The sequence below is a fragment of the Stegodyphus dumicola genome, chromosome 6 (assembly GCF_044657685.1).
Source record: "Stegodyphus dumicola isolate Sdum_Otavi_A_Nest chromosome 6, ASM4465768v1".
Taxonomy (NCBI): domain Eukaryota; kingdom Metazoa; phylum Arthropoda; class Arachnida; order Araneae; family Eresidae; genus Stegodyphus; species Stegodyphus dumicola.
Genome location: NC_140773.1, coordinates 7,545,548 through 7,563,983, shown reverse-complemented (window position 1 = coordinate 7,563,983; position 18,436 = coordinate 7,545,548). Strand labels below are relative to the sequence as shown.

At 28.3% G+C, this 18,436-nt stretch overlaps 2 protein-coding genes across 2 annotated transcripts in view; one reads left to right on the top strand and one right to left on the bottom strand.

Moving 5' to 3' along the window:
- The window catches only part of LOC118197733 (serine/threonine-protein kinase STK11-like), a 44,933-nt gene extending 34,866 nt beyond the window's left edge, over window positions 1-10,067 (top strand). Inside the window, exon 9 of the mRNA XM_085818029.1 lies at window positions 9,080-10,067. The gene's annotated coding sequence lies outside the window, so the exon portion shown is untranslated. The remainder of the gene's footprint in view (window positions 1-9,079) is intronic.
- Window positions 10,068-12,223: 2,156 nt separating this feature from the next.
- Gcat (Glycine C-acetyltransferase) overlaps window positions 12,224-18,436 on the bottom strand; it is a 43,316-nt gene continuing 37,103 nt past the window's right edge. The window contains exons 10-12 of the mRNA XM_085818028.1: window positions 17,862-17,937; window positions 12,466-12,513; window positions 12,224-12,386 (exon numbers count right to left, since the gene is read on the bottom strand). Of these exons, the coding sequence (XP_085674154.1) occupies window positions 12,280-12,386; window positions 12,466-12,513; window positions 17,862-17,937 (231 nt within the window). The 3' untranslated portion in view covers window positions 12,224-12,279. The remainder of the gene's footprint in view (window positions 12,387-12,465; window positions 12,514-17,861; window positions 17,938-18,436) is intronic.

Here is an 18,436-nt window from a genome sequence, read left to right as displayed (position 1 = left end):
CCTGGAACTTAGTCAAAATTTATATTGAACTATAGTCATGAATTACATTTTTATGAATTCTAAAATGCAAAATGCTTTCTCCACTGCAAACATAATCATTTAGACTACTAATTTAGAATTTTTGTATTGTTTTATTTGAGTATGTGTATTTGCATTTATTGAAACTGTATTTCTTTCACCATAATACTTCATACAGTGTGGCCATAAAAATCCTTACATGGATCCTTTATTTTCACAGCCATTAGTTATACTTTTATGTATAAAAAATGTTTTAAATAAAAATATTCATGTTATGATATTTTTTAATTTTAAAAATGTAATTTTAAAATTGTAAATATGAAATCTAACTTTTTACATAGTTTCTTGGCTCAAATTATGTTTAGCAAAAGTTTATACTCATTCTAAAAAATAAAATGCAAAACTTTTACTACTGTGTGTTATAAATTGTCCCTAAAGGTATTTAATTTTAAATCTGAGATTGTTTTCTGAAAAATTCAGGGGGGTCATACACAAATTGAGCTATGAAATATTTAAATTTATAGGTAACTAAAAATGAAATGTCAGTTTAAGAAAAGTTGCTTCATGTTAATAGATTAAGTTACAAGCCTTGTTACACAGACTGCTATAAAAAAATTTTATTAGTGAAGATATTTTTCAAAACGGAGAATGTATTCACAATCTCTTATTGAGATCTTTTGAAAGAAGAGATCGTATTCATAGCGTGTGTTAAAATTTGTGTTCAGGAAAACAGTGGCAGGCTTCAGGTATTGGTACATAGCCAACTTGTAAAATGTACGTCACTCTAAAATTTTTTAGATATATGCAGATAATAAGTGGCAGAAAAAAATTACCACTTAGATTTGAAAATCTGAATTATTTTAGCCTAGCAGATGATTTTTTTCTGGCCAATTGCAAGTAGTTTAGTGTAGAATAAATTTTATGCTGAAGGGAAAATGGAGTTGATGCAAGAACATTATCGCAGTATGATTTTAAAGTGTGATTAAATCAAGAAGAATGTGTTCAATGTCTACAAGTAGCATTTGGAAATGAAAGTCCATCTTGTGCTACTATATTCAGATAGTTTAGAGAATTTCACAGAGGTCATAACTCTCTTCAAGATAATACACAGGAATGTCATTGTCAGCAGTAATCCTGGATAATGTGTCTGTTGTATGGAAAATATTAATCGATGATAACCACTGCACCTACTAAATGATAAGAAGCAACTTAACATTGGATCTGCTGCAATACATAAAACTATTCATTGAAGAATTGCATATGAAAAAAACTAGTTTGTCGATGGGATCCTCATAATTGAGCACTAAAAAGGGAAGTGTGTCAGAATCGGTAAAGAAACCTTTAAATTACTGAAAGATGTTTTCTACCGCATTATTTCCAAAATCATAACTGGTGATGAAACATATATACCTTTTATTGACATTCCAACATGTCAGAAATGTAAAAGTAATGTATGCTGTTTTCTTCAAAGTACGGAACTTATTATAGTCATCAAGCTGGGACAGGAGAGTCCCAGATAACTGGCACACAAATTACTGTCTTCCAGAAATTCTTCATGAAGTAAATATTAGAACACTTTTGTAAATGAACAAAATCACATCAAAGTGATAGAACAACATCCTCATCACCTGATCTAGCTATGTGTGACTTTTGGCTATTTTTTAACCTAAAAAAGAACTTATGTGGACATCGTTTTCATTCCAAAGACGAGATTGATGAGGCTATAAATGCATTTTATCCATCAGTTCGAAGAAATGAATGGCTTGAGGCATTTAAGCTTTGAAAAATTTGCCTACGGAAGTGCATTGATGCTGAAGGAAACTACTTTGAACACACGTAACATTTCATAAGTATAACTTTAAAAACCTGTGTGTACCTAAAAAATTTCAGAGTGACCCTCATATTATCTATGTAAACTGTAAATAACAAATTTTGTAGTTACAGTAAAAGCCTGATTATCCTGCATTCAACTAACCCTAAAGCTCAAGTAAGCAGAATATTCAAGAATTTGAAAAAAATGTATTCCCCCCCAAAAATATAGTTTAATGAGAAATTTGTTATGCCTTTATAGTGGTCATAATACATATATATTGTCACTAAACAGTGTAATTTAGTGCCAATAATGGATGACATCAATTATGAGAAGTTCATTTTGTTTTTAAATTTGATTAATTTGTAATTTGCCAGTTTAATTTTTGTAAAGAAGGATGTAAGCTGAATTTTTTCCTTACATTTTGAAAAAAGGATTAAAATTTGGGATGGCATAAAGGGAAAAAAGTTACAGGATTCAGGCATCAAAAAAGCATAATACATGACTAAAAACAGATAATCAATTGTGATGTAACATGAAAAATTATGATAAGCTATTTAAATTTTTTATATGCTATATCTGTAACTTGTATCTGTTTATTATATAAATAAATAAAGAATGATCTGTTGCTTAAACTTCTACTAGAATGAATGGCAACATCTCTACCGATTTTCATGTTCAGTGAGATTTCATAATCATTGAAATGTGTCAGTTTTTATGACTGAAATGCATTCTCCCCCATTTGGGTTTTCTAACATGAATTCTATTTTTTATGTGCATAAAATTTTTACCTACCCACAATCTGATATTTCCTGAACAGCTTTCACTGTATAAATAAAAAAAAAAATAAATTTTTTGTAAAAATTAGATTATAACCCGTAAGTAATAAAACTGCATGTGAATATTATTGATATATTTTTAGCATTAAAAACTTATAAACTGTGTAAAATTGCTTTCAGCACACCAAATGTAATAAAATTATAAATTGAATGGCATTAAAGGAATTGTCATTCAATGACATTAAAGGAATTCCCGTCCTTTAAAGGAGGGAATCAATCATGAATTATTCTAATTCATTTTTAACTGACCCTTCAAGGAAAGCCAAAATGATGACTTTCGAGTAGCGAACATTCTAAAAAATTTCCAAACTTTGAAATTAAATATCTTGGCTAATTTTTTGTTAAGACTCAAACTTCATGTGTTTTATTTTTTAAAATGAGTATAAACTTTTATTAAATGTAGCTATTCAAATTGTGTATGCGTATAAAAAAATTGATTTCATAATTTTTATAAAACGCATTTTAATAAAAAATATTCTAATATAAATATTTGCATAATTTAAAAAATGGTAAGCCTATGACTGTGACCAGTGGTTGTGAAAATAAAGTTTTTTTTTTTAATCATCTTTCTGTATAATTTATATTTTAGTATTAAACATAATTTCAGTCAATCATTGAATTGCTAATAATCATCAATAATTAAATATTAAAAATTATGCTTTTCAGGTTTGATTCCAATATTGAGTATCTTGTTATTCACTTTTATTATCCAGGCAGCCAAGGGTTTAATCCCAAAAACGTAAAAAAAAAAAAAAAAAAAAAAAAAAATCTTATTAGTAAATGGTATTTTTTTGATTATAATTCCAAAACTAACAAAATGACCCACCTGCTATGTACCTTTTTTTTCCTTCCAAAATAATAATTAGCATAATAATCTGAAATTACATTCTGGAAGAGGCACAATCAGTGTGCCAGTTTGTTTGTGGCTACAAAATTTTTTAATTAAAATAAAAGGGATATTATTTTAAATCTGCTGATGAATGCTTCATATTAAGTCTGCCTCGACTGTGGGTTTGCTCTTCATTATGCATCATCTGTGTAAGCTTCAACATCTATTATAACTGCAATCAACATTGCCAAATCATCACATATATTCACCACGTCTGCAAGTATCTCCTCCTTTATGCATCTGTCTACTATATCACTAACTCCATTCTACCTGTGCTATAAATTAGCTTGAATTTATTACAGTTAGACTGCTTTGAGGGTTAAAAATGAATATTGTGTATATTTCAGTGCTGTTAGGTGTAGATCTTGTAAACAGTAATTTTGATTCATTTTTCCTTTGCTGTTACCCTTAGATATTGCATTTTCTAAAATTTATAACAAAAATAAACAAATTTTTTAACAATATGCATAAATAAAAATCATTATAGCAATTTACTTATTGCCACATATTTCTGAATATAAACTGACCTGTGTATAAATTGAAAGATATGTTTTTTTCTTCAAAAATTGATCCAAAATTTAAAATTGTATATAAGTTGAAATGGAAGAAATATCCTGTAACGTTCACACATGTCGCTATGATGGTGAAAATGTTACCAAGTGACAGATGCTAAAGATGATAGTTTAAACTCTGATAACCCTATCTGAAGCTAGCACGTTTACCATTAATTTGTTGCCTTATATACGATTTGTGGTTTGTGTGCTAGTTTTATTTTTTGTCTAAAAGATGAATAGGAAGAGAAATTCTTATGTGGTAAATTTCAAACTATAGGTGATCACATATTATGAAAATTTTAATAATATGGCTGCTCAGCATTTTATCCATAAATGAAAAGCAAATTCAAGAATGGAGAAAGTGGAATGCAAATTTTGCCCGTATCAGATTTTTCATGTTGGCAATGACACTCCAAACCAGCATTATAAACTATTTCAAAAATAAAACAACTCATTTTCATCATTTCATGTGTAATTCTTTTTCATAAACTTAGGACACATAAACTAAAGAAATCAAAAACGCAACATATGACAAAAGTTGCTTGCTCCCGGCTAATAGAAAAGTACCTATGTCTTTGGAGAGATTAATGGATCCATATATAAGCTGACCACTGTAATTTAGCTTTAGAAAAAGTACGAAAATTTTTCAGCTTATATGCAGTAATTATGTGCAATTTTGACTTGAAATGTAAACTCTACATGTGGCCGAATATCTAAAGCTACAGAACACTGATAATTTCATTCTGGATTCAGTTTATGGGAACAGAATAATCTGGCTACCTGAGTGTATAGAATTTTTGTATGTAAATGTAAAATATTTTCCTTAGAAAATCCTTTGTGAAAGTATCCCTTTCTAAAAATATACCTCTTCTGTACTTTACTATAATAAACAACTATAGTCTGTTACTTTACAACAGGAACTTCAGGATCATTTTCTGCCATGCCCCTTGCCTTGTAACCATGGGAATGGCAGCTGCAGTAGATAATTCATGTTGAGTAATTTTTCCCCCATTCCATTTTCATTTAGGATCTTTTGCCTCACAAAACGTGCATGAATGAAGGCTGACTTAGTGACAGTTTCAGTTGAGGTGGAGAAAATAAGTACTGTGTGATAATGATGACACATGTTATTGCATATAGGGAGGGCTGACAACAGCCTTGAAATGCCTATTTTACAGAAATATAGTTGTGTTTTTCTTTAAAATATACATAGTTTTACTTTATATGTTTGCACAAGGCTATTATATGCACAACAATTTATTAAAATGTTTCTCGTATGTGTATATATAGTTAATATCTAAAATTATTTTGCATAAAAATCATAATTATAGTAATTGCGTTTGAAATCTATTTTTATAAGTATGCATAGTTATCTGCTATAATATAATTTTTGAAGATTTTGTACAGATTAAATTCAGTTTCTGATAGCAAAATTCTTTTAAGAAGTTGATGGGGAAGAATATACAAGATCATATATTGCATTTACTTGGGTGCTGTAGGTCAAAAGTGGAGTGAATTTTCAGCCAATAATTCTTTTGTGTTTTGCCTTATTTAAATAATTCATCCATTTTGGTAAGGAAATATACTCTATATCAAAAGTATTTTTGCATCTAGAAAAATTGTCTGGCAGTTTCGAAATATAACATGCCTTAGGCTGACGTATGCAGAACAGGTATAACATGTCTAAAAAGTACATGCTCCAAAATACACATGAAGTATATTGCTCTTCTACTGTGCCATTGGCAAAACTGCTTAGATGGTATTTATGTTAGCAAATGAGAGACCCAAAACCTATCTAATAATGGTATATAGCACAGTCATGTGCTTTACTTCATTTTCATTTGCAAATTTGACAAGATGTCATCATCATCTTCAGAGAAACTGATTGCTCATACTGACAACTTGTTTGCATGAGGTTCAAAAAATGTCATAACTATTTATAAAGGCAGTTCTAGTCCTAGAATGGGAATTTCTTGGGAGAAATGTACAGTAATGATATATACCATTAAGTGCATCGGCAGCTTTGCTATCTACCATTCAAACAATTTACCTACATCTTCTGGAATACATAGTATCATGATACACTATTGTAGGAAGGGTGTCTGAATTGTTATTGGTATCTATTTCAACATTTATCAGCTCATGGCTGACATATGGTGAAATAAACTATAACTAGCCATAGTTTGGAATGTGTACAGTGTAGCTATATTATGTCTGATAATGATTCATCGACATGGTAGTGACTTTATTGTGCCATGAATTTTAGTGATTTTTTCTCAGATTTTCAGGGGATTTTCTGAGATTTTGCAAGTATAAAAGTTTTCTGCGAAAGCAGAACAAATCTATGTGCTTCAGACTTTTCATATTTTACTTTTTTGTAATTTCCAATTATTATTCATATTTAAATAATATTAGCATTATTTTCCATACGAATGTATCCAGAAACTACAAAATAAAGTAATCCTTTTCTAAAATCCATATCAGAACTTTCAGTATCTAACTACACTCAGTTTTAACCAGACTTAACGGAGTATAAGAAAACGATTTTTTGAAATTAAAGTCATACATAGTTGTTTGTCAATACTGATAAAAAAATTCAATACCAAATAATCTCCTCTCCTCCCTCTTAAATGCACTACTTAATGAAGGTAATCTTTGTTTGTAAAAAGAAGTATCAAAACATTTATTTAAGATGATGTTTTGATACTTCCTTGAAAATCTTAATCTCATATTCACAGCTTTAATTGCTTTGCCAGCAGAGCGATAATGTTGCTTGATGTTTGATCCAGGGCTCGAATCCCACTGAACAAGTTGGCTACATCAGTGTTTTTGTGACTTTTTCCCATATGTAATGTGTATACGAACCAGATTTCCTTAAAAAGTCCGCCCTTTAGGTAGATAGTCCTCAAGTGCTTTACCATAGTCAAACTATTAATTGCATTGCCAGTATTTGATTGGTTTATAAAAGTCATTTAAATTAATATATATATTTGTTTGTACATATTAGTTATTTGTGAAAGAATTTTGTATCTCATAGAGTTGCTTTGAGAAGAAAGGGAGAAAGTTTTAGTCTAAATTCTTGGCTGTAAAATTGTTGATGCTCTCTCAAGGCACAAATTTTTTGTAACGTTTCACTGTTTAGTCTATATCTTCATTGCAAATTTGTTTGAAAAAATCTGATTATATATCATGTTTTAGTTTAGATGACTGATTGTATATGGAGGAGCTGTAGTCAGTCCTGCTCATAATATGTCACTGCGGAGCAGAAAAAATCTCTTGGTGGGTTACTATTTTAGGAGCAAGTACTTAAGTGTTTCTTTGCTGTACTTTTGATGATGATATAATGGCATCTTCAACCTACTGTTTTGCCACTGCTGTTGTATCTGTCACCGGCTATCTTTCAAAAGGCAATACTTGCTAGCATTGCACGTATGAAAAGGAAATGCCTTTCTAGAGTCACAACCCACTTTTGACATGACATGTTAGATCTTCAAAACTCTTTCCAATCTAATACAGGAAATGTCAAATGTTCTAATATATAGGATATGTTATGATACCATTTGCACCATCTTGCAACATGAGTGGACTTGTTGAACAACTGTAGAATATTTGGCAGAAAAATTCCACACAACAGCATTCAACACTTGTGCGAGTTCATGCTAGGTTGAATAGCTTTGTGCATTAATACAATATGTAATCGCACATTATATTTAATATATAATGGTTCTGAACATATGTTTACTGAATACATGGATTGATTGCTAGACAATTTTAATCCATCCTTCATCTGTTGCCTTATTGCTTGTGTCAGCTTCCCTTATAATTGAACAGTTTTTCTAGATGTATAAATCTTTTATGTAGAGTGTACAATAAAATAACAAGTGAATTAGCTTTTGTAAATGTTTGGAACTTAGAGTAATTAATGTTCTTAAGTCGTGGAGAAGTTCAAAAATATTTTCTTATGCTTTACAGAAGCTTTAATGTGATTAAGTAGCTCAAACCATGCATCAGTAATTATTTGAGCCAGATGAGAGGTTTGTTTTTTCCTGGCAGAAAATAAATTTCTGCCAGATGAGTAGTTTGTTTTCTTCATGTTTAAATGCAAAAATTAAATCAGTTTGTCTTTTTACTTAGGCAGATATCCACCCTTGCTGTAAATATACATCTAACAGATTACAACCTTAAAATACATTTTTTCTTCATTCTGAGCTTCTCCATTATTTTTCTTCTGTGATTGGAAGTTCACAGAAGAAAATTAGATTGCTCCTATATTTCTACTTCCATTTCTTTTCAAGCCTATATGTGGCGCACTATAATCATCTTTGGTTTTGCGCCATAATCTCTCACTCACTCACTCAAGCCTATATGTTTAATGGTCTAGTTTTTACGGCTCTTTTTAGTGTCCGCTGAACTTCTTACAAACCATTTACATTTGTTCCTTGTCATTATCAGTATTGCTGTTTATTCACTATATTTCCTTGTTACTTCCATTAACACTGCATGCATCTCTTCCTTCATTAAGTTCTTTAAATTCCGAAGTTTCTTTTCATATTTCTGAATTTACTGCAGTAATTGCTTGTTATTTTTAGGTTTTTAAGTACATCTGGTGTAAATTTTGTCATTTCTAATTACTGAAATTTACATGTATTTTGCTAGTTAATATTAATTACATAAAATAAAAATACTGCATTATTACACAAAATGGTAGTTCTATATAAAATTTTTAAAAAATTAGTTCTAGAAGTTGAGAAATATTGAAAAATTAAAAACATGCTGTTAACTACTACCGTTTAAATATTGTTAATGTATGTTGTATATGCATATATTAAAACTTGCATGTTTTCATTTAGTGTGGGGGGGGAAGGGAAGTTTTTACTGAAGTTAATATAAGTACAGATATTTTATTAGAAATGACTAGGTAACATAAAAAACTTTGCTCTGTGAAATTAATTCTTTTATCATATTTCAGATATTAGAATTGAGACCAATATTGAAATGACTCAGGACTTCATTGAAAGGAAGTTGAATGGAATTTTATTATGTACAAATATCTTTGCGCAGATCATATTGGGAGCAACGTTCAGTGTAATTTCTGCAAGAAAATCATACTTGTGGATGACCTTTTTTTTTCATTCTTTTGTTTTCTCTAATTATAAACTGCAAAAACTATTTTCTGCTACAAAATTTTTACCTGACGATTATCATGCAAATTATAAAAGAATAACTAAGAAACATTTATCAGTATCTGTTATAATTAGAAATTAACAAGCTATTCTTTACTTAAAGTAATGCTTGATTTTACAAGTGTGGTTTTCTTGTTTTAAATTTTAATCTTGGTTAAAATTTTGCATATTTGTATCCTTTTTAAGATCTTCCTCGCTGCTCTGAAATACATTGCTCTTGTTTTAATATTTGCATCAAATTATATATTAATACTACATATTACCACAACAAAATATTAATTTTTAGCATGTTATTTTCTTTAAAGTTATTAAACTGAAAAATTTGAAATAAAATTTCTTACCATTGTAAAAGTAAATTCATCATAATTGTGTAAATGTCCATAAATTGTGAAAAATCTGTTCATGAAAAACAATGTCTTGGGAAAATTTTTGTAGAAGATGCTGAACTTTATTCATCCATCCAAGACTATTTAAAAAATCATGTTTTTACTTTTTTATGAACTTACAGCAGAGGTGCAATAATGCTGTTATTAGCGCACAATGTGATTGTTTTGTTATTTTTAAACCGGTAATTCAGATAATAATGATGTTGAATTTTTTTTATTGTAATACACATAAGGATTTTGATAAATTTAAGGCAAAACTGATATGGCATGAAATAAATGCTTTACATATCAAAATGCTTATGTACTTTATAATTTTATGATCATAAAAACTGTACTGTTTGTTCGCAGCATTATTAGGCATGTTGTTCAATAAAAAATTTTTATCTTATTCTTGTTATGCTGCTTTTTTATACATAATACATAAATTTATAAATGAATTCACATTTAAAAATAGAAAAATCAAATTCACAATAAATCATGAACACTTTTTTCCCCCAAGTTTGATTCAGTAAATGAGTGATACAACTTATATCCGGTACAACTTGTAGCCATAGTTACTTTTTACAAAAACACTGAGATAATGACTTATAATGATTTAGGATCCAATAAAATATTTTGTTTGCAAAAAAAGGAATAAGTGATTCCAGATGATGACATTATGATAAATTAAGATGAGTTTAAGACCAATATGAAATGTCTAATGACAAAACTGAGTGCTTTAAATTCAGGGTAAAAATTCTGATCATTAAAGATCTAGAGAATATTAAAAAAAAAATGCCATTTAATGAAAGTTTGACTTTAAAATAAAATATCTGAAATTTTTAAAACAACTATATAACTGATCAGTGTGACTGTATACAATCTGGGAGAAGAGTTCAGCTTCATATAATAATGACAAAAACACATTGCTTTTATGGAACTTTCTTTCTTGTAACATAAAATCTGCATAATGCAATTCAGATTTCTGATCTACTTACTGTATATGCAAAAATCATTGAAGTCCTGCTTCAAAAAACATACTGGAATGTAAATTTTCACAAATTGTATATTTCAATTTGTAATTAAATTTCATTTAAAATTTAATTAACTTTAAATTTGCTTTTTACAAATAGAGAATGTTTGCTAAATTCTCACTTTTTATATATATTTCATATGAAAGTCTCAAAACAAATAATTTTTATTAGAAAGTCACAAATGTAGATAAACAAGAAAAAGATATGGCACAGTTTTTACATAATGGTTTATGGCCATGCACGCAAGTTCATTTTTAGGTTTTCATATTTTTGAAAGATATAATGATCTACAGAATTTAAAAGTTAATGAAATTTTCTTCCATATAATTACTAAAGAAAATCTTGTTCTGTAAATTTACGTCAAGGTCTTAAAGTTGCAAGTCATATTGTAACCCTAATAACTGCAGGTGATAAACTGTAAATGAACAGATTTGGTATTAAATTTAATTCAACAGAAAACTCTGCAAGAATGAAAAGATGCTAAATTGTAAATTAATATAAATTTAAAAAAAGTAGCAAATGGTTTATGCCTTAGTCAACAAGTGGTTAATGATAATATATTTGGGTTCCTATTATAGTGGCCCAATTATTGCATAAGTAATAATTATTTTTAATTTCAAGTATTTTAAGTTTTTGCATGTTTTTATTTAGTAAAATTAACGTTTTGTTAATAATCATATTTATATTTTGCTTCTGCTGAAATGGCAGTAAGTAATTATCCCTGATTACTTTGTTTTCGAATTTTGACCCTATTTTTATTCAAAGTAGCAGCTCATTTTAATAGCTAAAACATAAAAGCAGTAAACTTGGCTATTTGTTAATGATTATTGCTGTTTTTAAATTATAATTCAGTTTGATTACATGCAGTCAAGACTGCAACATAAGAATGAGATGCCTTCATGAAAGAATTTTTTCTTTCTTTACCACATAGAAAATACATTTAAATAATAAGCTGTTTTGCGACTTCCTGGATGCATGTAGTGCTCTGTGGCATTTATAATTTCATCCTTAAGTCAATTGTACACATTCTAAATGGTTAGACTTGTCATATGTATGGTTGCTATAATTATGATATTGCCTATTTTACATCAAAGAACTTTTTTCCTTCTTAAAATAATGTAAATTTTTAAATAAAAAGATTATGCTAAAACTTGTGCAAGAAATAACAATACTTGATTTCAGAGATGCTCGACTAGTGAGCTTCAGTTGTGTTTTCACGATGATCCATGATACGATAAAACTTGCTATTATTACAAATTTATTTTATTTTGACTATCAAGAAACAATAATCAAAATTCTTTAATAAATGTTTATGGTTAATTTTTTTAAGTATTTAGGTTATTTTTCACATGTCAAAATACACCTCTCAGTATTTTTTTTTTTTTTTTTTAAGTACATGTAATATAACAATCAAATAAAGTATTTTGAAATAAACAAAACTCTAAATTTGATTGTATATAAATAATAGATTTAATTTGTATAATATATTACAAAGTCAAAATGTCCATTAATATCAGATCAGGAACAGATATCACAACAGAACTTCCTTTATTTACAGAAGTAAAATTTTTTAAATGCTTTCAGATCTTATTTAACTCCAATTTCTTTAGCAACTGAGTAAAATGCCTCCACAGCTTTTTCAATATCTATCTCATCATGGGCTGCAGATATCTGCACCCTAACTCTGGCTCGATCTTAAAAAGAAAGGTTAATTCAAAAAATATTCTTAAATATTATTGTTACAATATTTAAAATTTAATCTTATTAACTTACTTTTAGGAACAACAGGATATGTGAAGCCAATAACATATATACCTTGATCTAAAATATATACAAAAATATTAAACAATACACTTAATAACAGCGTTTAAAAAAATTACATTACAGTTTGGAAAAAACATATAATGTATTTTCAGAATAAAGTAATAGCTACATAAACTCCATACTACTGTGATCTCCAAAAAGGAAATAATTTTTCCTCATTTTCTTTATATGGAATGACAGAGATCTTTCACATGTGCTTCTAAAGTAGAACAATGCGAGTCTCTCTAGGGCAGAATTTAAAAAATCTTTCAAATTATAATGTAAAATAGTGTTTTCATTATGATAATAAAATAATGTATTTTCAGAACAATAAAGTAATAGCTACATAATCAAACTCCATACTACTATGATCTCCAGAAAGGAAATAATTTTTCTTTATATGGAAAGACAGAAATCTTTCACGTGTGCTTCTGAAATAGGACAATGCGAGTCTCTCTAGGGCACAGAATTTAGAAAATCTTTTAAATTATAATGTAAAATAGCATTTTCATTAATATAATTTGGATCTCTAATTATAATTGGAAAACAAATTTTAACTAAATTATCAAAATTACTTTTTCATTCCTAACTGAGTAGTTTTATACTTCCTCCTAATTTAGGGTTAAGGGTTTCTTTATATAGAAATTATGTATATGTCAGGATGAAAACTAATTAAAGAAGCTTTTTTTTTTTTTTTTTTTTTCATGTTCTCTGATGTCGCAAAATTAACACAGTGTCACAAACATTGCCAAAAGAATTACATCACTCTGAATGTTCTACCCATTGTTTTCAGGATTTTAATATTGCTGTAAATATGATTCCATTGAAATTTCTGATTTCTTATAAATGAGCATGATTAACTAACATACTGAAGGAACTTTTTAATTTCTTCTTTAATCACACACAAATTTTCCACAGGAAAAATAATTGCATGCATTTTTATATCAAATTAATACCATAAAATTGATAATGTCTGGTTTTAATACAGATAGCTCATACTAACAGAGTCATAAAAGTAGGCTACAAGCTTTATTTCCTTAAATATTAATCCCAAGTCTATACTTCCAGTTTCTACAATTGAGTAAAGACAGTTCTGTAAATACAAAACTTTTTGCATGGTTTTCATACAGCTAAAGAGTCTTAGTATGTAAAATGATCATTATTGCTTAATCAATTAAATGAAAAAAGTTCCATACTTTTCCAGGCAAACTTAGAGATATTTGATAATGAATTTATTAACTTAGATCACTTTTTAATACCTACTATTAAAAGAGTTTCATTAGCTTTAGGGAGAAATTACAAAACATAAACTGCTTTTGTGAGCAATTAATAATTCCATATTAGACGAAACAGGTTTATAACTAATTTTCTCTAGTCAAGCGTGTAAAAATATTAATATCCAATGGAACTTGTATATTTAATTTATAACAGCATTTTATAAATGAGAATTCTTCCTCTATAAAGATCATATAAAAAATTACATTCTGACTTTACTACACCATCCTACTGCTAAAAGTGTTTTAAAAGCATTTTCTACATTAGTTTCAGAAACATTTATAACTGGAGATACATGCCTAGAATAATAAGGAAATGAATATATAGCCACTTTTTTTAAATAGTCTGTATAACTGTGGATTATACACCTTTATCTAACTAAATATGTAATTAAACAGAGTACTAATACTTGAAATAATTAAAATGAAAAATGTAGAACAGAAAAAGTTAAAGTAAATCAAATTATACCATGATAGCAATCTATATAAAGTACTACAATATATGCTGCCCAGTTATCTGTATAATGCAATTTAACCTTTTAAGTAGCACAGCTTTTTGGATCTGCTTATGAACTGTAAATCAACAGCATTTGTTCGTTAAATTTGTGTAATTAATTGTTTTAGTCTGTTTTCATAATGTTTCATTCAATAATGTAATTATTTAGATCATTAAAGAAAACAAAATATTGTAAATAGTAAAATCATATACACTAAATAATAAAATCTCATAACTAGATAAAGATGGTCATGCAATTCAGGGGTTAAATTTTAATGCATGTTATCCCATTTTATGAAAACAAATATTCTTGTGAAATCCTTTAAAAACTGAAAAGAATAAAAGCAAAGAAAAACATCAATAAATTTTGGAATAATTTTAACTTTCCGATACCTATTGAAGAAGTAAGAAGAAAAAGAACAGATAAAAACCTAAAATAATACTGAAAGCAAGATTTGTACGATAAAGGGACATCTCAAATAAATGAAGATAATGTAACATTTACTTTTCACACTGGAAGACAGCAAGTTGATGACACTCACGATGATGCATTAAACAACTAAGATAGCTCAATGACCCTATTGCAAATGTTCCCCTACCTCTGAAACTGTAACTGTAAGTTTGCAGAGAACTTTTTGATTTCGAACTGTAGCTGTGTAGAATTTTGAGTGAATAGTGTATTTTGTAAAAAGCTGTAAATTGTGCTTTAATTGCATTATTAAATATTAGATCCTTGTTGTGAATTCAGGGGAATCTTAGATTTTAGCCATTTTTAGAATTAAAGTCAATCTTAGATTTTTCTTCTAAAGAAGATATTTCACCATCAAAGAATACACTTACTGAAAACATAAGTAAGAAAACTCAAGGTGAGTATTCTCAGTTTCTTTATTAAAACATTTTTGGGGAAAGATCCCCTCTCTTTTGTACTAAGTCAGAGGATCATTGATTAGAATCATCAGATTATAATTATATTAATATTATTAGTCCACAGGGGCTTTGTCCCTGAAGGACTATTGTTTTGTTTTGCATTGGTTCACTATAAATGTCCGTTTCACTTTTCAAACTCTTGCCACCAAATGTTAAGAGTCTTGCATTATATTTGAAAAAATTAAATAATGAAAAATTTGCATAAATATATGTATATTTCTCGCATTGTGATAAAACAACTGTACATAGAGCCGAAAAATTCTCCTAATTTCTTGCATAAACCAAAAGAGAGAATAATATAGTTTTTTCATAAAAGTGTAGAAAACTTCCATAAAGTAGGATATATCTCACTTGCAGTTTATTATTGGTAACCTCTGTCCATCTGCCATTCCACTTTTATGAAAAACATACATTACTACTTGCTTTTTCTTTAATGAAAGAAATCCAAAGAAGATTTTTGCTTTCCAAAAAGATGAGAGAAGAGCATTCAGCTTTTACTTCACTCAATGGCTGCAGAAAAATATTGACTAATTTTGAAATAGCATACAGCTTTAAGGCACTTTTGCAAGGTGTTTTAAGTGCTTCAGACATTAAAAAAAATAAGAAGATGAAACAATTAAAGGTAGAAACTATATTTTTTACAAGTTGAAACAATCAATTTCTCTCACTGAAGTGTATATAAATCACTTGTTTTTAAAAACAATTACAAAGTCATGTTGAAGAGTTAACTCTGGAAATGTTATTTGTCAGTTGTTGCTACTAAGAGTTTTGCTATTACTAGTAAAGATTTGTAAAGACTGCTTGCTTAATTTTATGTACAATACTCAATCACATAAAACAATCTCAGTAGTTGCCATTCTACTTTACATACTTTCATACTACTAATGTTTATAAAACATGCTAATTCATCACAAATTCCACTAAAAATTCAGTTTTATTCCTATTAATAAAATTCATTATTTAGATAAGGCTCTGTATAAGATTTTTCAAATTATCAGTGATTATAAAACATTTCTTGTAGTATGGTTTACTCTTGAATGGTCAAACAAAAATAACTATATAATATTTTATATGCTTTATAAAATATGAATTTTATGCCAGAAAAGAAGAAATTAAACCATTATTAAAAACTGTGGTTTTCTTAACAATTCTTTTAGCTTTATTTTTGTTAAAATTATACAAGGAATATTTTAATTTCACTAACAAATTTTTGGCAAATTGCATTCTAATTTTATCTAACAAATGTATCCAACATGACAAGTTTAGCTTCTTCTAAATTTTATTATTAGGTTACTTCTCTAATTCACACTCAGTTTTCTTATCTTACATAATTTTTATAATTAATGAATAATTAAACTAAAAAATTTATACTGAATAAACATTGTTTGAAAGGAAAAATTTGAATTCAAAAATTTAAATATGAAAACTTGCTATTATCATTCCACTATAATTAGTGCCATGTATAGAATTTAGTATTTTGTATTAATTTAGTATTTTAAAAATTTAACTGTGCATTTTTTCAGTGGCAATAAATTATTTCCTGCAAGTAGAGAGGCAACAATTTCTATTTTTCCAAGATGGAAAATTCACAGAAAAGAAATACAGTCAAAAGTCGTTAATCCGGACTCATCGAGACTTCGGCGATTCCGGATTATCGAATTTTCCGGATTATAGATCATCAATTTAAATCTCATAAGATGGCATGAAGAAATTCTAAAATTAAAAATATGAAACCTTAATTAATGAAATAAAGAACAATTATAATCTAAAGGGTATCAAAATTTACAAAAAAAAAAAAAAAAAAAGCTTAATATTTATTTGTTTACTTTATTAAACATTTCTTTCAATGTAAGTTGTTTTAAGTTGCTTTGTTTTATGTGATAATACTTTCTCTTTAATTCTATAAACAGACACAATTTCTTGTTCAGTTACAAAGTTCCGCTGTTCAAGTCCCGTTAATTGTTGTGCCGAGAATACCGACTAACTTGTCAATTGAAATTTTTTCGTTTTCACTAACCTCTCTGTCACATTCTTCATGTCTTTATCCATTTTTTGCAGCAATTCCACTTTTTGCTTGATGGACATCAAAACATACTTTCGTTTTGTACGATCCTTTGGGAGCTCCAGGATTGGAAATTCTATGACATAATCGAAAGTTCAAGTTTACTTTTATAAAATTGCTCTTACGGTCTGCGAAAAATAATAAGCCGGATCTAATTCGAAGATTAAGGAACAATGCAAGCATCAACATTAACTAAAATAGATAATTAGATAATTTTAGATTATACCGTCCGTTATACATAAAACGCGCACGCGAAAACGTATTCTGCGTTTGCGCACACGCGTATGTGCAGTGGTAAAAGGTCTTACTCGCACGCGTAAACGCCTATGCGCATGTGTCAACGCGGTGCATGCGCAGAAAGTTTTTAGCTTTGAGGTCCGGATTATAGAACATTCCGCATTATGGGTGTCCGAATTAACGACTTTTGACTGTACTTCTTTGAGATGTTAAAAAAATATATATATTTTTAATTACAAATCTGTTCTTTCAGTTGCATAATTTTCATTTTAATAGTCTTCCGTAATTAACAGGTTAGTATTTTCTTAAAATACTTTGAAAACTCGATTAACTATTTGTTTTTAAGAATAAAACGGTCAAATATACATACCTAACATTTTAGCAGCCATGCTCATAGCTAATTTTTCTTCTGCTAGCATTACTGGGCATATTGGATGATCATCTCCCTGCAGTTTCAGAATTACAATTATTATATGGAGAAAATTTTCAAAATACATCATATTTCAAAACTAATTAGCAGTCAATAATAACTAGGCAATCAAACATTGAAGTTCTACAGAAACATTAAATAACAGCAAGAATTTCAGATTAGTAAAAAGTTAAAAATGATGGTCCTATAAATAAAAAATATACCAAGCTAGCAATAAGAAGTGTATACCATAAAATTAAGAATAAATTACAAAAGGTAAATTTAAATAATTTCCTTAACATTTTTGTATTGGACAACTTCAAAAACTGTTCAAAATTTTTAAACAGCCATGTTTATGAATTTCTCTTCCAGATAATTTCCTCTTCTCTAAGTACACCGACAAAATGTGAACAACTGTTTTCTTAATTGAAGTAGCTATTTTTTCCCTTGCTATGCACTAATACTTTTCAATTTCTTTCCTTCAGCAAATTAAAACAAAAGTAGCAGTATAAGGCCAGAATGCAGAATAGCAGCAA